The following is a 21,105-nucleotide window of genomic DNA, read 5'->3' on the forward strand; positions in this document are numbered from 1 at the left end:
AACGCTCGGGCGGCTTTATAGCTAGGCATCCTTACGTGAGCTTCGGTCCGTAGCTTGGCTGCGCGCGTGCGCAGTTAGGCCGTCGACAATAACCCCGCGCAAAAGCCAAGCAACGACACGGTTACTTACAACTGTTTCGAACTCCCTGCGGGACTATGAATACCCATTCTCTACAAAAATAGAAAGGAACAGAGCTCACTAGAAGTTGATGGTGCTTGATACTGCGATGACCACACCGTCATCGCCCCAAACAGTAGCGTGCGCAGTACCATGATCTGGCTGTTGCGTCTCGTTGAGGTAGCCGTAGTACGCGGGATCGTCGAATGTTCTGTTGTCATTTATTTTCTCTTTGGCGGCTCGGGCAAAATCTGGGGATGTCAAATTACGAACAACCTGCAAAAAAGTGTAAATGTTTTATGTAACTTTAAATGATGCAGTACGCGGGATGCTGATTAGTCAAAACACTATTGCGTGATTAGATTGCTTGAGCTAATCCTGCATCAAAACGTTGTCGTCTAAGCACCAATAGCGGGAAAAAAATTCAATTGGAAAGTTCTAATTGTATGCGTGAGGCTTTAAACCTGTTAAGGCTGTTGATGCGGCCAAGGATTTTACTGCGTACGACATCAGCGTCTTGAAATTGTAGTGAATTTGACGATTCAGTTTATCTATGAGTTAATCGTAGCTAAATTTGAGCAGCGCAGGACTTTGTGGAAGATAGAAAGAAGGAGGGAAAATACCAAAATATGTAAGGAAGTAAATTAGCCTACATCGTGTAAACGCACAAAAATGGTAGTACGCATGGAAAAAACTTGGAAGAAAAAGTATTGGTGGAAAAAAAAATCGGCCACCTTGGTAAATGAGGTGCGAAGACTGAGGCAACAGCGGAGTTGGTGGTCTTTACTTACTTTAACTTGGTCATTCTTAAGTCCGCCCATCTTATCGGGAAGATCGGACACTCATGCCACCGAGTGTACGCCGGCTCTCTCAACTAGGGGAGCACCCGCACGTCAGAGCTATGTCATCACTAGGCGCAGCAACTCCCCGACGCTCTCCTCCCCATCTGAACATCTGCGCTGCGATCCGCAATTTCCCAGCCTTTTCGTCGGCTCGTTGCCTCCTCACCACCACTCACCACTCTTGGCCTAGCATTTTCCTCCTGCCAATCCACTTTGCTTCGCCGATTTTTGAGCGACTGTTGGCACGGCTTGAGCTCAAGCTTGAACAGCTCCGCTGTTAAAGGGACACTGAAGTGATATGTAAACATTGCGGGATTACTAGCGCAAATTGTAGTCCGGAGACCATAGGCCATGTTTCGACCACTCTAGGCGCGTTTATGCGAATTTATTTAGTATACACATCAATTCCAAAATGCTTTCCTCCTATCTGTATCCTCACCCATTTTCTGCGGCGTTTTCGTGTGACGTCAGGAGGAGGTGACTTGGCTAGACTGCGCTACTGCATGGCTCGCTGACCTTCCGGCATAGTCAGTCGGCCCAGCGTTTAGTGCGCCGGCAGCCGACGAGTCGCCGCAATTCGCTCGCTCAGTTGAAACTAACCCACAAAACAGGTTTGTGAATGGAAGAATGTGCCCTTTTTACTTTGATAGTTTGTACACTGTATCAAGCTCCGAGTCCGGTCGCTCCACACAAGCGTTGCACAAGTGCACATGCGACGCTTGGCTGACTAGTTTGCTAGTAGGAAAACCTAAGGCCACTTGAAGGCGGGAGAAGAGTCAGCGAAGTCGATATATGTACTAAGGAAATAAAATCTACTAGAACTTTTAAAACTAGGGAGCAGGAAGCACTTTTTTGAGCTGGGTAAACAAACACCGTGGTCAGCACCACGACCACACATCTGCGAACTCTTTTCCATCCAAGAAATGCAATTGCTAGACGTGAGATATTGTGGAAATTTGGGGGACGCTTACTGCACTAGCGCTAAACAACAAATAGTCACCTAAGCTGCTTGAAATGCAAAACTAAATAAAAGTGTAAACTGGTTATACATTATGTGTCTCATATTTCCAACAGCGGCAGCGTTCGCCCGTGGTCGAGAAGTTCGGTTAATGCCTGCTTTGCCAGAATTTGTGGTTTCTTCGAGTTGCATGCCAGGTGGTGTCCCTATATATTTTAAAGAAATTGTTTTGTAATTCCAATTTTTAGCAACGCGTTTTTCAATGCAATATCTGGCCAATGTAACTAAGAAAAAATTGTATGAGAATGTATGTGACGTAGTGTTCCCAGTGCCACTGTATAGAGCTCTGTACAACAATGGTTCAGGACAAGATGTGTTAAAACGATTGAAGCGAATGGAAGTGTCACCTTTCTTTTTTCAAAGACTTTCTTTTTTAAATTGCACACGGGCACACTTTCAGCCGCTACTTGGATGGAGGAAAGGGGGCTCTCAGTGCCATGGGGAACCGACTGTCCTATTTGAAACAACCCGAAACTGTGGAGCATGTTTTTCTTCACTGTTGGGCCGCAGCGTTCCTTTGGGATGTACTCCAACGGTCACTCCAGAAAGATTTTCCACTTATCCCGCACGGCATACGTTTTTTGTGCATTGATAGAGAGGACGGTGTGACATTTGACAGTGTCATGTTGTTGGGTCTGCACAGCATTTAGCGTTCGCGCATGGCTTGGCTTGGCTGCATTGTGATGTAGACGCGCGACCAACGAGACAGTATTTTAGGGAACGTGTGTTACAGTTTGTTGAAGCTCAGAGAGCGAAGAACTCTCCACCAGAGTGGTTGTCTAAAATTGAACCCCTAACTACGCTTAAGGAATTTTAAATGACAACACCGGCCCTGGGGGGCATGGTGCAATTACTCGGATTTTTTTTCTTTTTCATTGTACCTGGTACCTGGTGTTGCTGTCCGAGATAGGCAATAAAAAAAAAAAAAGCCCGTGGCCGAGTGGTCTGGAGAGCAAGGTATTTTAATTACCAAGTCGGAAGTTCGAATCTCCGATGGTAGATTCTTTTTTTTTCTGTAAGTTGATTTTTTCGTTTTCGGCAGATGTTTTCTATCCTGAGTTCACTATTTTTCGGCCGTAACGTTCACTGCTCCGCGAGCGAGTTCGCAGAACGCGCGCAGACTGACACTAACGCGCTAGCGAGTTCTCGTTGGCGTGCTGTTGCCATAAGCACCGACTGCTTGGGGGCAGTGGCCACAGGCCAGAATCAGCAGACCCTTGGCCCGGTGCGAACACGCTTTTTACGATACAGGCATGAGTGAGGCAAGCTGCAAATAGGGGGCAAACGCGCATGGAATTTGAGCGTCTGCGGTGACGCGGAGGGTGTTCATCCACTGCGTAGGCCTCGGCTAGTGATCGCTACGATTACAAGCCATCCTGGGAGGCTTATCGTAGGCATTTTACAGCCGGCAGCATGGCAGAAGCACGGTATGACGATTATTGCGATATCGAGAATGCCCACCCAACGATAATGTCGGATGTCAAGCATTTTGTTTCACAGAACTGGAAACGAAACTTGTTTGAATGCTAATTTTGGACATCGTCCAATCACGGTGCACCTCTTCCTGACGCCACAGCCTTAGGTTCGGGCTGCCGCTGCAGACCGCGCATGGTAGTTTTTCTTCTTTCGGGCTTTATAAAATACTTACCGCGTTATTAACCAGATAAACGATAAAAAGTGTGTTAATTTGGGCCAGTCTACGCAGTGCAGGGAAAAAAGGGAGCTAGACAAATTCACTTCTGTGTCCCTTAAGGCCATTTTGAGCAGCAATATCGTAGATATTACAACGGCATCATTGGCCTTAAGGCTACAGACATTACCGCATTCAACATCCTAGTCCTATTTCCATGCTAGGGACCTACGTCGACACGCATACGTTACAGCGACGCAACTTGATCGCGTGCCCACGCTCTTGTCACACACGTTCCCAATCTGGTTCTCATCGACTTCAAGCAGTGAATGTGTCCAAGCTTCTGAGAAACAGAACACCGGTATTTCTATCGGGGAGGCGTCAAATCTAGACCACGAGAATTTACTATAATTTACTAGAATTTACGTAACTCTGGTGGCTGTCAAACATGGTAATGGATTATACGCAACCACGAACAATAATTTGCCTTCACCGGTATAGCATTGGGAGTTTTTACCTACGGACACCAAACTTCCACGGCACTCTATTCATACACAGCTCGCTGTAAAATGCACCCATTCTCTTGTTAGACAAGTACTGTTATTCCATTCTCAAAATCTTTTGAGGAAATTATTGGGTGGACCCCCCTCTACTGCTGCAGATGCACCATTCCAAACGACACCGAACAACTGATCTCAGATTGCCTTTACGACAGTGATTCCCTAACACGACTGGAGAAGTTGCTTTTGATAATGAATATTCTACATTACTGATTACTTTTGCAGGCTAATTAAGAAGGACAATAATTATCGCAATGGTGGAATTTTCGCTACAATTATCGCAACAATTATCGCTACTACATCAAAATTACAAATTGTCTTAAAAAGTAATTCCTTAATACTTCCAGTTACTCTTGAAAAAGCACAAGGACGGAACCCGCCAACTGCTTCTCAGTTATTACGCGACAAACAGAACGCATTTTTATGTGTGTAAGGCATGTAGATGTCTAATTAAAATGAAAAAGCAACTGACCTTTGCGATTCACATAATGCTAGACAGCCTCAATTTAAAAAAAACCGTTCTTCACCATCCTGAGTAGATACTCCTCAGGTATAAATATGGAGGCACATAACAATCGAACTGGAAAAAGTATCGGCTATCTTCGTTTCTGCAACATTCGAGTTCATCAGTGCGTGCTCACTCACGGAAGCGGCAGCTTATACAGGGTGTCCCAGCTATCATGCACCAAGATTTAAAAAAAGAGAAATTGCGTAACTCGAAGAAAACCTAGTGCATAATGTTTGCAGTAGTGTGAAGAAGCGGAGAGTGATTTTTTCGTTAATGAGACTTAATTAATTAATTGTAATTAATTATCTAACTCGAGAAATATAATCCTAATCACTAAAGTGTCAATGAGGCACTTGTAGGTAATTACGAGGGGCATCTAATTGCGCTATTTTCGGCGACGAACTAATTGCGTACTCATTTATTCTGACTGATAAAGGAAACCCGCGAAATATGAAAAATACCACGTGACGACGCTTACGCGCGCATTGTAGAGCAGCGTCCCCAAACAAAGCTGATTGAAAGCAACTGCTTCGCATGTTACCCGCCCGAAGAGACAGCGCATCACCTTGATAATAGCATGCATGGAAGGAGCAGCAGCAGCAAGATTCGCGCGACGCGTGTGCAGATAAGGAACAAACTCGGTCGCGATTTCTTCTTTCTTTCTTTTGTCTATTTCATTCTGGCTAACTCAGAGGCAGCCTGTTTGAGGGCGTTGCTTTACGGTGCGCGCGGAGGCGCCGTCACGTGGTATTTTTCATATTTCGCGGGTTTCCTTTATCAGTCAGAATAAATGTGTACACAATTAGTTCATCGCTGAAAATATCGCCGTTAGATGCCCCTCATGGTTACCTACAAGTGCCTCATTGACACTTTAGTGATCAGGACAGTATTTCTTGAGTTAGATAATTAATTACAATTAGTTAATTAAGTCTTATTAAAGAAAAAAATACTGTCCGCTTCTTCACAGTACTACAAACATTATGCACCTGGTTTCTTTCGAGTTACGCCTTTACTCTTTTTTTAAATCTTGGTGCATGATAGCTGGGACACCCTGTATATTTCAAACAGGGATGGTACTGACGGAAATAATATTTATTGCAAGGTTTAAGACCTGCATTATCTATGTTCCATCCAAAATGTTCATCCATTACCTCCGACGCAGTAGCATTTCAAATATTGTGAACACTCGTGGAAGTATCCCTGTTATATTTCATTTCTCCTTCATCATCATCATCAACAGCGTATTTTGGTCCACTGCAGGACGAAGGCCTCCCTATTCATAGAGTTTCATACTAATATATACAAGAGAGAAATCTGGCGCTGCATTCGCGAGCCGCCGTGGGTGCGCCAGTGCAGCTAGTGACGTTCCTCACCTCCTTGGCTTGGTTAGCCACATGGCTTCTTTTTCGTCTTGATGCCAAAAGACGTAACATTGTTTTTTTGTTCATCTTCCATGAAGATTCTAAATAATCCCTGACAAATAAATCTTTCTGGAGCTTTAATTTTATAATAACAAAACAAATTCAATTGTTTGCTGCAGTAATTTTGTTGCATTTTTGCAGCCAAAGCCAACTTCTTAGCCTGTTCGTGAGCCATGCCAACGACAAGTGGAACGTGCCTGCCCGGTACATGACAACACGCTCGCTGAAGCGCGGCTCCCCTAGACAGTGGCGCCAGATTTCCCTCTAGTATATATTAGTATGAAACTCTATGCCCCCATTGACCTGCACCCGTTTCTGTCCTGTGCTGCCCGTGTCCATTCCTTGCCTCCAAATTTTCTTATTTCATCGCTCCATCGAGTTAATGGCCTTCCTCTTCTTCTAGTCCCGTCTCGCGGTGTCCATTATGTTGTCCGTGTGGTACACCTGTTGTCCGTTCGTCGTACCACATGGCCAGCCCCAAGTCCATTTCTTTTTCTTAACCTGAACTATGATATCGTCTATGTGAGTTTGTTCCCTAATCGAGGTAGCTCGTTTTCTGTCCCTAATCGCCACTCCTAACATTATTCTCTCCATGGCACGTTGAGCGCACCTAAGCTGGCTTTCTTATTGTTTCGCAAGTCGCGAAGTTTCCTCTCCGTATGTCATCACCGGCCGGACGCATTGGTTGAATGCCTTTCTTTGTAGGGATTGAGGCATCTTACATTTCATAATTTGCGAGTGGTTGCCGAATGCACCCCATCCGAGTCCTATTCTGCGCCTCATTTCTTTCTCGTGGTTTGGGTCCGCACTGACCTTTAACGCATAAAAAATATGTTCGCTAGGCTTAAAGGGGTGCAAATAGTTGCATTGGTTCGGTGACGTATTTCCAGAAGCCACCGCATCTGCTTCTACCGTTCCAACTGGCAAGCGTGCAAACGATGCCTTTCTCGGTGCAACAGGGGCGATTGCACACTGCACTTTGTGACAGCAATATGTCCTCTGGTTTCGCACTACCTACTCGCCCTCTACTGCTACCATAGCGACGTCACTGGAGCCGCGGTCGCCTATGAGATAGAGCCGTTACAGTAATGACCACGAAGAAACACACCATCTACAGCTGCGCTGTAGACGTTGCTTAGTAGATGTTCGAGAACTAAGCAAATTATTTTTGATTTTTCTCTTCTTGTGTATTCTAGCCAGTTAATGCAATGAATAATTCTTAAACGCTTTAACTTTAGCTTAAAAACGACAAACAACAATTTCCCTGCTGATAGTAAACATTTGTTAGGTTGGTATCCAATCTTTCCACCTGGGCCGACAGGCTAATGCTCAGTAGTATTCGCCGCGAGATCGACATGTAGGTGGCGACAGCGTCGCGCTGCTAGTGTGGATGCTCCGCTGAGGGGCCCGGAAGAATGCACACTGTGGGCGCGCTTTGTGCTTTTTTCGTGCCATATGAGCGCATGAAAGCCGCAAACAAGAGTGGTATCCTGTAGTTCTGTTCCTCAACGTTCAATGTATAGCATGGAAGCGGCCATAAGTTTTATTACTACGCCAAAAACGCGGTGACCCATCGGGAGTCTCAGAACGGCCGAAATAATAACAATGAACTTGTACACCGTGGCTCGTAGCAACCTCGATCTTTCCAGACTCTGGCTTTAAGTCTTCAATAAAACTATATAAATAGAAACAAATCATGAAGCCTCGATCTCTGAAATTCAGTTTAGAAAAGGAATTTCAATCGCTTTCATTGTTAGCGTCACGCTTTCATTGTTAGCGTGACGCATTCTTGCATTTGTGGGATGCCCTGAAATGCTAATGCCACTTAAACTGCCCCGACATTTTTTCTAGGAGCTTACAATATCTTTTCTGCATTGGAAAGGTATCATAAAATTATTGAATTTTAACCAGCGCAGAGATATAAATGCAACTGTTCTAACAGGTCTTTTGCGCGCAGCTTTAGTTAAATATAATTTTAGTGACTCTGAAGGCACTTTCATTATTAACGGTGTCGGATCACTTATTTAAGGCTTTCGTAGCAAGTTAACTTGCGAAATAAATTGATAACGCGCGCAGTACAATCAATATCTCATGTTTAGCTAGACTTGCAAAGTGACAAGCGGATCTACAGTGTGTAAACTAAGCTTCTGGGACCTTAAAGTGAGCACAGATTTTTTGTTAGATTTGCATTCTTGCGTAATGTCGCTTACGGACCATAAAGATGGCAAATTAAGTTGCCCTGCTGCAGTTGTAGTAAAACGTTCCTTTTTAACACTCGTTACGAAACAGCGCAACGGGTTTCCGGAAACTACTTTGTTTTGTAAACTGGACCTCGCTTTTGACTTGACATTTAACATTTAATTCTTGAGGATTGGTTTTAAAAGGCATGGGTAAAAGCTTTCTGCGCATTTCGGTTTTTTTTTTTTTTTGGGGGGGGGGGGGGGGGGTGTTTTGCCTACGTTCCAAGAGCAGCCAGAAGAGAACGCATGTAACGCGAGAAGCCAAACGTTGGTTATCAGTATACTTCCAAATGAAAGTACGCTATGAGTCGTGTTCCGTAGCGGTGAAAAAGCAATACTTCAACAAGTAGACGCCAGTATTTTCACAACTGACTAACCTCCCTTTTGGACCTTGATTGTCCAGGAATTGTAGCTCGCCTTTTTCAAAAGTGTATTGAGAGCAAGCATTGTGGAAAAAATCCAGACCCTCCAAAGATGTGGGCAACAACGTGCATTATATTACGTGATTTTTCCTCTTTAAACTTTGGTCCACCTTAAGAGGTTAAGACGTGACCATGTAAGGCATTTGGTTATGCTAAGTGAAACACACTTCTAGACAAGGTGATTCATGTCGAGATCTTAAAATGGAATACATGAAAGTGACACACGAAATGCCACAGGACAGACGCAAGCTCACAACTGCTAAATTTCACCGAGAAATCCCCCGAAATACTCTTGCGCATCCACAGAAACGTATTTTAAATAATACGCAAAATTAGCAACAGAGTATCAGGAACGACTTTCCAAACATGGTATTTATTTTCGAAAAGGTACGGGAAGAATTCGATCACACAGGCGCTTGCTGGTGTAAAATACGTCTCCGGTAAAGTATGGGCGATAGCGCACGGGTCATGTGCAGTGTAATTGTTTTTGTTTCTTTCTTTTTTCTATAAGAACACAGCGCAATTTTACAAGGGTGTGGCAAATGCATGGGTATGCACATGTCTCGTCACTTCTTACCAGTTTCGTGTGCTATACTTTTATCCTTAATCACCAAGCCACATTCGAAAAGCACCCTTTGACGTTGCGGAAACAGCAGACGACTGCACTCATCAATAAGAAAAGTGCAATGTGTCGAAGCAATGTTTATAACACGTTTCACACTCAACCCGCAACGGCCGCTGATTATTGCGTCTCTAGAGGAAATACGCAAGCAAAGGTAACTATTTCATTGCTTACTGTAAAAAAAAACACATATTGGTTGTTTTATCGTGGGCAGCACGCGTCTTGCGCCGCGCGCAACGTGAACGAGCAGACGACGCAAGAGCGCCATAGAGGGACCTTACCATAGAGCGGTTCGTCCCGCCGCCGCTAGGCGGCGGGACGAACCGCTATATGATCGATTGTGTTCCGAGATCGAGTGTGTTCCGAGATCGACTGTGACCGATATCGACTGTCTTCGATCTCGGGGCGAATATTGCATGATAAAACTTTTTCTCAAAGACGTGCAGCTAGCAGTTCCCTCATCGCAGTGGTATGGCACAATCTCCATAAAAGTATACGCACCTCGGAAGACTTCTTAGTATCCCCAAGAAGAGATCTCTGGGCGTAAGCGAACTTGCATGATTCGGCAAACCTGCAGTAAAATTTTCTAGCGTAAAACTTTCCATTCACTTCCCGGAAATTTTATCCAAATCATTAGTGAAGCCTGAGCACAGAATGGTTGTTGCTGAATTCCAGCAGCTGTGCCCAAAAATGTGTTGTGAATGCGTAATTCTGCCTGCGTTGTGATTTTAAATGGTAACGTATTAGTAATTCACATGTTGCGGTTACTAAGCCTTAACAATATATTTTTAGATGTCAGCTAGACTTCTAATTCGTCTGAAAAGCATGCTGACCATAACGCGAATGTATTGTGGCAGCTAGCTTGACATTTATATGATACTGTACCGTTACTCGTTCGGAATTATTTATTTTGACGATATTGCTTCTTTATTATTTTCCGGATTTCTTTTGCTGTTCCTTCGCATAAACGCAGGTCATACACAACATTTTTTAATACTGGCACTACATTGATCTGTCATCACTGACGTTCCCAACAATCTGCTTACCCGCCACAAATGCCGGACCCCATGCCATGTGCAACACGCACGCTGGCAGCCGCTACTCACGCGGAAGATTTTTGAGCCATGCCACGATGCATACAAAGCGTTTAGCACGAATCTTTAATGAGGTTACGAGCATCTGACAGCGCCACATAACTTGCTTTCAGATCGAGAAAGCCCATGTAGCAAGGTGGCACGACCCGCCGCGGTGGCTCAGTGGCTAAGGCGTTGCGCTGCTGAGCACGAGGTCGCGGGTTCGATTCCCGGCCGCGGCGGCCGCTTTTCTGGTGGAGGCGAAAAACAAAAACGCCCGTGTGTACGAGATTTCGGCGCACGATAAAGATCCCCAGGTGGTCGAAATTAATCCGGAGCCCTCCACTACGGCGCGCCTCATCGCCTGCGTTGCGTCGGCGCGTTAAACCCCACAATCAATTAATCAAGGAGGCACGATCATATGATCACCAGAACGTACGCAATGTGGGGAATGCGCTGCGCCTTCATAGCCTGCCGGTTTTAGCCAAGAACGCAGTAGCCTACCCACCTTCTGCCTGATCAGAGTGGGAGACCAAAAATGTATGATTAAAGCTCTGTGATATTACTACGGATCTATCTTATATTGTCCCACAGTGATAAGGAACTAAACTGCTTGTTAAAATTACGGTTTATTCAAGCGAACTCGTGCACGGAAGTAAAGAAGGAAACACAGGCGGCGAAAAAGCAATCACAGGTGGCTAAGTCGAATGCCGCGGCGTTTGCCCGGCGATATTTTATCTCTCACCACTGTTCTTTTTGGCACAGTCGATTAAGATCAAGAGAATAGTTCAGCAAAGAATTGTCTAGGCCAGTGACGACAGGTTCAAAATTTCTCTCTATGCACCAAAGATTGCCCGGCGCGGCACACGTCACAAAAAGAAGCGCGCTCGTCTCGAAAAGGATAAGATAGGCCAGAATGGCCTGGTGGTGGTTACAAAACAAAAATTATACATGTTAGCGGAAATATTACTCGTAATTTGCTATCTGCAGAGATTTTGCTGGTGCCAGTTGCGACTATTCATAAGCTGTGTTATTTTCGCAAGGCGGGCACCCTGTTGTAGCGTGGAACGTACAATACTTAGATTTCATATCTTCATTGAAAACTGTAACGTGACGTTTAGCAACAGGAGCGCTTTGAGGCCTTCTTTTGTCTTGAAAGAAAGGTTTCGAATCCAGGTATAGAGAATTCTTTTCTGATTATTTGTTGAAAAACATGCAGGATAGTGGTCGTGCCAGCTAAACATCGCACAAGATATTATGTTGCGTACTCATTAAATTTTGGGCTGTGGTTCGCACTGAATTTGGCGCCACAGTCTATGATATATTTTTCTCACTAAATAAAAGACATACCTGTGCATGGTTAAGATGCTGTCATCAAAGCAAAAGAGTGATAGGTTTCGGTATTGGTCCATTATACCGAGCAAGTAGGCAAGCACGGCGCCACTTCCGGGTGGTGGCGCGGAGAACATCGTATAGTCGCCAACGAAAGTAGTGTTCACGGCTTCCTTCCACTCTGCTGTGTAGTTCTTCAAGTCGTCCGTGGTTATTATGCCACCTGCAGCAACAATCAGTCCAAATCAAATCAGGCCATGGTACTTTATACGTTATAATTTGTACACCATGAACTGTCCACTGAGTGAAAATTTTTTTGCGTAAGTGCGAGAATATGCACCCGCGGTTGCCGAGCGGCCGCTTAGGAACGGCAGTGCGTAGTTAATGTTCAGACCAACAGCCAGCTCGCCGTGTGACCATAACCGCTTCAATATCCCGCTATAGCGCTAGATATCGCTGCGAATCGCTGAAAGCATCCCGTCTCAGCGTCTTTAATCTTTTACCATGATGCATATTAAAGCAAAGCTTTCTATGTCTTACTGAAGGCGTAAGCCGCAACGAGAACGCACTCCAGGATAGCCAACTTTCTCGGACGATGATGATAATCTTGAGTAAAGTGAAACAAAAAAAAAAAAAAACGCTTCGCACTCAGAATCGAACCTGGGTACCTCGCTTTCCGAAGCCGATGTCTATCCGATTACTCCATTCCGGCACTGTCGAAGCAGTGTCGGATTTGGAAAGGGGTGCATGGGCCTGCAAAATTACTCAGAAAAATCATGTATTCCTCTATTTAACGCCGGCAATGGTTTGACGCGAAGCTTTGTTCGTGGGAAGTCAAGTTGAAAAGTGCCCAAGTCAAAACCGTTGCGATGAAAACTCCATACTGCGTACACGTCAAAGTCAAAGCTGAACGAATCCAAGTCCAAACCGTCTATGAGTCAAAGTATAAACTCAAACGACACTTAGGAATCCCTCAGGAGAAAACTTTGCGTTCAAGCCTCCTCGTTGTCTTTTTGCGGAGGGGTGCATAGTTGTTTGCCTACATCAACAAACGATGCCGGTTTTTGTTATCACCATCTTTCCGGCACATGAAGGTGCGCTCAAAACGTGGTGAGTTGTGGCAGCAGTTTTAACAGCGGAGCTGTGTAGCTGGCCGTAATGCGTGGCGCTTAATGTGTTAAAATACCAAGAAAATGCCGAGTGCTCGTGAGCACCTGCCACGTGGCAACAGCCGATTGTCCCCGGCACGCGCAGTGGCTTAAGAAAACAAAACAAACAAACCAACAAAAAAAAAAACAGGAGTAAACTCCGAGGAGCGAGAAAATGCCGAGTGCTCGTGAGCGCGTGCATCGCGGCGACCGCCGAGCGTCCCAGGCTCGTGCAGTGGCTTTAGAAAAAAATAATAATAAATTGGCCGTGTATCTCAAAGACGGGAAGTTTTCATTTCGCCGGCAAAGAAAAGGCGGCAGTCTACACCGCCAAAGGGGGCATAGGGGAATGGTTAGGCTTTTTTTTCTATGGTTTGTGAAATTAACATTTTTAAACTTACGTAAGAAAGAAAGAAAGGGAGGAAAACAAGCCTTCAGGGGAGGGGGGGGGGGTACCGAACCCACGCCTTTCGATTTGATTTTGCAGGCCTCACCAATTCGGATATTTGGGCGCCTGTGTTCTCTTTCACTTTCTAGGGTATTTATATTTATTACGACTGTATCTGACCCCTCAGGATGGTAGCCAGCGCCACACTAACTTTAAGGGGAGAAGAGGACCTTCTTTTCAACGCCCAGGGTGTGACTCGAACGTCTACAGCCTGTCTTGAGAGGTCAGCTGGTGGGAAGCCCTCTTATCCTATCTTGGCATCAAGGCCGGCAGTACGAAGGCCCTCGCTAGGCCTTCGCAGAGTAATATTGATAGAAATGAGGGGATCTTTGAGCAAAATGCACAAAGAAAGGCCGGCAGTCCACATGGTCAAAAATTCATAAGGGAATCGTTAGTTTTTTTTATTGACTACGGTTAGTGAGGTTAACACTTTTAAGTTTACGTAAGAAAGAAAGGCATCCTTCTGGCAGCCTTGATGTCAATGTAGCCTAAAAATATGCCAAGGCAGTGAAGATGCCAAGGTAGCCTAAGGAACAAGAAGAGGGCGGAGTGGGTCATGGAACAAACGCATGTTAAGTAAGTAGAAGTTAGGAAGAAATGAACGTGGGCAGGGCGTGTAATACGAATGCAAGACAACGTTTAATAATTAAAATAACAGAGTGGATCTCTAGACAAGGCAAGCGTGGCAGGAGGCGGCAGAGAATTAGATGGGCAGGTGAGATCAAGAAGTTTGCAGGGATAAATTGGTCGCAGTTAGCACAGGACCGGGATAATTGGAGATCTACGGTAGAGGCTTTTGCCCCGCAGTGGGCTTAAAAAGGCTGAGGAGTATGATGATGATGAAGTGTATTCTGCGCTTGGGGGTGGTAGCCAGCGCTACTCCGGCTGCTCGGGGTGAAGGGGACCTTCTTTTAAGTGCGAATGCACTTCTTAAGCGAGCCTGAATCGTCCGCCGCCGTCGTCCGCATAGCAACAGCTGCGGGTGCGCGCGCTCCTCGTCTTCCTCCTCGTCTTCCCTAGCAACGGGGGGAGATGGGCGCGCGCTACTCTCCTCCTCCTCTCTCCGCTCAGTGACTGCGGGTGTTGGGCGCCTCCTCTCCACTTCGGGCGGGAGAGCTCTCGCTCGCGTAGCGGGCGCTCCGCATTCCGACGCGTGAGGGCGCTCGTGTAGCCCTCGCCGTAACGGCGGGCGCTACTCTCCTCCTCCTCTCTCCGCTCAGTGACTGCGGGTGTTGGGCGCCTCCTCTCCACTCCAAGATCACGATATCCACCGTAATCGCGCAATCAACAACCGTGCATTCGCACTTACACACTCTCCCCCTCGGGGAAGTGCGAGGGAATTTTTTAGGCCACGGGGCCGTCACTCCAGCGTCTACGACATGTCGAGAGCGGCCGACTAGTGTTGAACCCTCTTAAGCTACCTATGGCACCAAGACTGCCGGAAGCGATTCCCTCGCTGCATGTAGCGAATCATAAAGGGAAATGAGGGGCTAGTTGAATTAATACGGAAATAAGTGTAGGGAGTCAAGAAAGCCAAGGAAAGTAAGGGGAAATGTGTGGTAGGTCATTTATTATCGTTGAAACAGGTAGAGATTTTACTTTGTGTCCTCAACGCACGCGTGTGTTGAACACACGCTCGCGTGCTGTGCTGATCAGCACAGCCGGGATGACTGTCAACAAGAAGACAAACTCCCTGTCGTCGGATCGATTGTCAACGAATTTCTCGGCCATTGCAGCTGCATGGACGAGTTACCATTGATCGCATTAAATGACCTGTATTCAGTAGCATCGACTATCCAATAAACAACCATTAAAAATGGCCCATTTCTAATCCATTTTTTAAAGGAAGACGTTCGACTAATTGGTTAACTAATAGATTGTTCAACCAATCGAATAAATTTCAAATCGACGCACAGCCTCATTTATTACATTATAATAATACAATGATGTGCATAATGCGCTGTGTTATGCAATACGCGCGCTGTACATAACACTAGAGATGCTTCGCTCCGGAGTGATCCGGAACTTTGGAGCCGGTCTTTTTGAAGAGAGAGTGAACCGTCGCTCAGTAAAAGTGAGCGGCGGTTCTTTTGGAGAGAGCGAGCCCCTTCTCGCCCGCTCAGTTATCCGTGTCGAACGGGGCGAGCCACAGCACAGCAAACCATGGAGGAAGAGCCAACGGAGCCGAAAAGCCGGGCTCTCTGCGCCAGCTATTGCGCGTGCGAGAAAGCAACTCCAGCTGGGGCTAATTTTCCAAATTCCTCCATCGCCCCCTGTCGTGGGAGCAGACAAAGCGAGTCAGGAAAATCGGATGCAGTTTTGACCCGTTCTTCGGCTCTTCAGGTTCTTTCGCTCAGTTACTGAGCCGAAGAGCCGAAGATACGGGTCAAATGAGCCGTCTCTCTGTGCCATCTGTTATCGACGCGAGAAAGCAACTGTACTGCCGCGTGGCCTCCGCGATCGGCTACCAGCCACCGCTCCCCTTGCTTCCGTGCCGAATGGGGCGGCCGGAGCAACGGCGCGCCGCCGGCAGCAAATCGCGGAGGCCACGACTGCCGGGCCACCTGGGACTAATTTTCCAAATTCCTCCAGCGCCCCCTGTCGTGGGAGCAGACAAAGCGAGTCAGGAAAATCGGATGCAGTTTTGACCCGTTCTTCGGCTCTTCAGGTTCTTTCGCTCAGTTACTGAGCCGAAGAGCCGAAGAGCCGAAGATACGGGTCAAATGAGCCGTCTCTCTGTGCCATCTGTTATCGACGCGAGAAAGCAACTGTACTGCCGCGTGGCCTCCGCGATCGGCTACCAGCCACCGCTCCCCTTGCTTCCGTGCCGAATGGGGCGGCCGGAGCAACGGCGCGCCGCCGGCAGCAAATCGCGGAGGCCACGACTGCCGGGCCACCTGGGACTAATTTTCCAAATTCCTCCAGCGCCCCCTGTCGTGGGAGCAGACAAAGCGAGTCAGGAAAATCGGATGCAGTTTTGACCCGTTCTTCGGCTCTTCAGGTTCTTTCGCTCAGTTACTGAGCCGAAGAGCCGAAGAGCCGAAGATACGGGTCAAATGAGCCGTCTCTCTGTGCCATCTGTTATCGACGCGAGAAAGCAACTGTACTGCCGCGTGGCCTCCGCGATCGGCTACCAGCCACCGCTCCCCTTGCTTCCGTGCCGAATGGGGCGGCCGGAGCAACGGCGCGCCGCCGGCAGCAAATCGCGGAGGCCACGACTGCCGGGCCACCTGGGGCTAATTTTTCAAATTCCTCCAGCGCGCCCCCTGTCGTAGGAGCAGACAATTCGAGTCAGGAGAACCGGATGCAGTTTTGACCCATTCTTCGGCTTTCCCGGCTCTTCCGCTCAGTTACTGAGACAGAGAGAGAGAGAGAGAGAGAGAGAGAAACTTTACTTGCTCAGAGCCATGGTCGAGCCCGCTAATCCGGGGTTGCCGGTGGCCGACGAGTAGCTCTCTCAGCCTGGTCCCTGAGCCATTTTTGGCAAGGTGGATGCGGGTTGAGCAGGGTGGCCTCCCATTGTGTCGCGGATCTGTTGTTCGGTGTAATGTTCTTCATGTTGGGATTTTGTGTGCAGTGCCACAACGTGTGAAGTAAATATCCCGTCTGGTCGCAGTGCGGGCACTGTGGTGTTGGGTAGATGTCTGGGTAGTATTTATGTAGGGTTGCGGGAATTGGAAGTGTGTTTGTGTGAAGCTGTCGGAGTAACAGCTCCTCCATTCTTGTGAGTGACGGATGAGGGCTGGAAATCTCCTGCCGAGCCTCTGTTCAAGCAGTATTTCCCTGTAGGCGGTACACAGTGAAGGGGGTGAAGGTGATCGGCTGGCACCCTTGCCTGGGGGGCAACCAGCGGTGATGAACGCCCGGAATAAGAAATCGAGGGCTAACGCGTGCGCCGCGACATTCCCCCGGTCTGTCCCTGATGACCCGGGAACCATATGATCTGTGCCCCTTCAGGCGGCTGATTCGCAATTATGCGAAGGGCCTGGCGACATATCCTGCCTCTGAGAAAATTTCGGCAAGCCTCTTGGGAAATTGTTAGTATAATGGCGCGAGGATGCGCCAAGATGGCCAGGGCAATGGCTACCTCTTCCACGCGGGTCGGATCCGTCGTTTTGATGGATGCCATTGCAATGGGGTTACCACTGGACGAGCAGGCTGCTGCTGTGGTAACCCCATTGGTGGAGCCGGCACCGTTCACGTAGATTGTAGCAGGGTGGGAGTCCCACGTTTTGGAGAGGTATTGGGCCCGGAGTGTTCTGCGGACTATATCGTGTTCCGGGTGCCTGTGTCTGGGGAGGGGATGGACGTGAATGCGTTCTCTTATTTCCCGAGGGATGTCGAATCGATCCTGCACCGTGGTCGGAGGGGTTATGTCAGTCTATTTAGGATGGCTCTGCCTGTTTTTGTCCTCGTGAGGCGCACCTGTTACGCTATTCTCTGGGCATCTACGAGATCTTTTGTGGTGTTATGGACCCCCAGAGCCATTAGGCGCTCTTTGGACTAAGATACTCGGAGGCCCAAAGATAGCGTGACGCACTTACGAAGAGCCCGGTCTAGTCTGTCCTCTTCTCTTGGTTTGAGGTTCAGAAAAGGAGTGACGTACGTGTATCTAGAGACCACAAAGGCGTCTACCAGGTTAGTGGTTTCAGTTTCCTTCATTCCGTAGTTTTTGGAGGTCACTCGCTTGGTCATTCGGGCTACCTGGTTGGCAGCCGCTATAAGGCGACTCACCGCTGTGGTGTTGTGTGCCATGTTGGAAAAGTGCACGCCGAGAACATGGATCTCCTGCCTGGCGGGGATAGGCATGAAATCCACGTGCAGCTTGATGGGGACTTGTTTCGGGTATTTGGGCTTCTTGGGCTAGACCACCAGAAGTTTTGACTTATCCGGGGCACATTCCAAGCCACGGGACCGGGCGAAGGTCTGCACGATTTCTATCGCTCGTTGGAAGCTGTCCTCTATGTCGGCCCTAGTTCCCTGATTTGACCATATGATGACGTCACCCGCGTACAGTGCGTGACAAATGCCTGGCACTCGGTTTAGTCTGGGCGGCAGATCCTTCATCGCCAAGAGCAAAGGGGAGAGAACTGCACCCTGAGGTGTACCCCGCGATCCCAGCTCAATTAGGTCTGACTCGAGTCCCCCCATGGAGAGTTTGGCCTTCCGATCTTGTAAGAACGCCTTGATTAAGGTTTAGGTTCTGGAGCCGCAATTAGTTTCCGCTAAGGTGCGTAGTATGGCCGAGTGTAGGACATTATCGAAAGCCTCTTTTAAATCAAGGGCCAGCACCGCGCACGGTCTGGGTGAAGGTATACGTCCCTGTACACCTGAAAAAGCACATCGGCAGTGCCTAGGTGTGGTCTGAAGCCAAACTGTTGTGCGGAAGTTGGTCTGTGCCGTCGAGAAACCGTTGCAATCGAGTGTTGACTACTCGCTCAAAAAGTTTCCCCAGGCAGGATGTTAGCGAGATGGGCCTGAGATTCTCTACCTTCAAGTCCTTTCCCGGTTTCGGGATAAACCGAATTTCCGCTGTCTTCCACTGTTGCGGTAACGAACCAGGGATCCAGTACTGCTGATTGAAATGGTCGACCAAAGCTTGAATGTCAGCTTCACCTATGTTGTAGAGGGTTTTCGCTGTGATTTGATGTGGTCCCGGAGCTGTGGTCTTCATCATGTTGGCGAGCTCAGGTTTGATTTCGTGCATAGTGACAGGTTCTTCCAAGGCTGCATTGGGTTCTCCTTGGTAATCTGGGTAATCACCCCGGCGGTCTGTTCGGAGATACTTGGCCTTGAGGTCGTCAATAAATTCTTGGTTCGTCCCGGTGTATTCGTGCACCAGCTTAGCAAGTCGCGATTGGCAAGCTCAGTCCTCGTGGCAGATGGCTCCATCATTGCCTTAAGAACCTTTCACGTCTTCGCCACACCTAACTGGCCCGACATGCTGTCGCTAAACTTTCGCCAGTTTTGATTAACAAGCTTTACGGCGTAATCCTCTGCCTCCTTACTAAGCTGGGCCACTAAACGTCGTAGCTTGCGGTTGAGGGGCTGAGCCGAAGAGCCGAAGAATGGCTCAAAAATCCGGGTCTTCGGGGCGAGTTTCGCGCGATCTATTATAGGCGCAAGAAAGCAACTGCCCTGTCTGGCCGGGGCAGTTGCTCGGTGAGGCTAATTTTCCAAATTCCTCCAGCGCCTGCTGTCGTGTGAGCAGACCATCCGAGTAAGGAGAGCCGGTTCTTTTGCGCCGTTCTTCGGTTATTCTGACCCGGTCTTTTCGAGAGCCGCTCTTCGCGAAACCGATCTTCTGAGGCGCCATTTGGGAACAGCGGTTGAGAGACCGCGGCGGCGGCAGTGAATGACAGATCGGGAGGCCGCAATGGCAGCAGTAAACGAACTGCGTCTGTATTTTCAAAGTAATAGGAAAATAAACTCATGTGACTATATGATTCACCACAGTTACATTTGTGCGTTCAGCTGTAGTCCGAGTCAGGAACGAGCCGTCTTCTCAACCGCTGAGTTCAGCGGCAATTTTCGGCTCCTGGCGGTTCTTTGACAAAGCGGCTCTCCTAAGATCCGCCGTTCAGCGGCTGCTCGCTCGATTAGAGAATCGTGCTGAGCATGGCTCTGAACGACTCGTGTCGGCACTTTCCGGTAGAGTTATTAGAGGCGTATCGGCCGACCCAGCTGGGTCTTGTGTGCAACTTTCGCGCCATCTATTATCGCTGCCAAAAAGCGGACCCGTCTCGCTTGGAATAAACTGAACAAAGTGTTGTTCACCACCACAATATTAAGATTAGTTTCTTGTATAATGTTTTCCAGAATAATTTTTTCTGTCGTCACAGCTCACTAGTAGAGATCATATTTGTGAGGTTATAAAGTTGACAAAAAATTGCATTTTTTTTTTATATATCGACCGAGAGTGATCCTGAAATATCACTGACACATAAAAACATTTGTAATGAAAGTGAGGCCAATTGTTTTGAGTACAAATACACCGGATGTTGTTACAAAGTAAATGACTCAATAACAATTAAGTAATAATTTAGATTATGCATGCTTAACACAGGTTACAGACCTTAATTGAGCGCTGAACCGTTCATATGAACCGGTTCACTACGGTGAACTGAGCCGTCCTGAGCCGCTCACTGAAGTGAGCCGTTTTGCCCATCTCTACATTACGCACCCGCGACGCCGCTCTAGCCCGGCCGTGAACGTACGGAGATTATCTTTTTTATAACAGTGGCGCCACCCTGCACTGGCGCTGAGAAACGACGCACAAGATTGCTTTCCCAGGACCACCACCAGATGGCGCCCTTTTGTACAGCATTTTTTTTTGTTACGGGTCAGTACTATTTCATTTTCTGCCGCAACATTCCAGCATCTATGCAATTTTTCATAAAGAAACATTGCAAATGTCACCTATGTATTGCTGTTTTGTCTCAGATATGCGGAATGTTTTGTTGTTGCTCAACAATTTGACAAGCGTGAACATTCCCACCACATTTATACCCGCCGCGGTGGCTCGGTGGCTATGGCGTTGCGCTGCTGAGCCCAAGGACGCGGGTTCGGTGGCTATGGCGCTGCGCTGCTGTGCCCAAAGACGCGGGTCCCGGCCGCACCGGCCGCTTTTCTAATGGAGGCCATATGAAAAACGCCCGCGTGTTAGAGATTTCGGCGCACGGTAAAGATCCCCAGGTGGTCAAAATTAATCCCGAGCCCTCCAC

The 21,105-nt window shown here is 47.8% G+C and overlaps 1 protein-coding gene across 1 annotated transcript in view; it reads right to left on the bottom strand.

The window, feature by feature from the left end:
- The window catches only part of LOC144146433 (scoloptoxin SSD14-like), a 55,688-nt gene that overhangs the window by 17,364 nt on the left and 17,219 nt on the right, over positions 1-21,105 (bottom strand). The window contains exons 6-8 of the mRNA XM_077678388.1: positions 11,804-12,008; positions 9,882-9,951; positions 200-393 (exon numbers count right to left, since the gene is read on the bottom strand). Of these exons, the coding sequence (XP_077534514.1) occupies positions 200-393; positions 9,882-9,951; positions 11,804-12,008 (469 nt within the window). The remainder of the gene's footprint in view (positions 1-199; positions 394-9,881; positions 9,952-11,803; positions 12,009-21,105) is intronic.

Source organism: Haemaphysalis longicornis, unplaced genomic scaffold, assembly GCF_048455015.1.
Source record: "Haemaphysalis longicornis isolate Haplotype H1 unplaced genomic scaffold, Haemaphysalis longicornis Haplotype H1 scaffold_7, whole genome shotgun sequence".
Taxonomy (NCBI): domain Eukaryota; kingdom Metazoa; phylum Arthropoda; class Arachnida; order Ixodida; family Ixodidae; genus Haemaphysalis; species Haemaphysalis longicornis.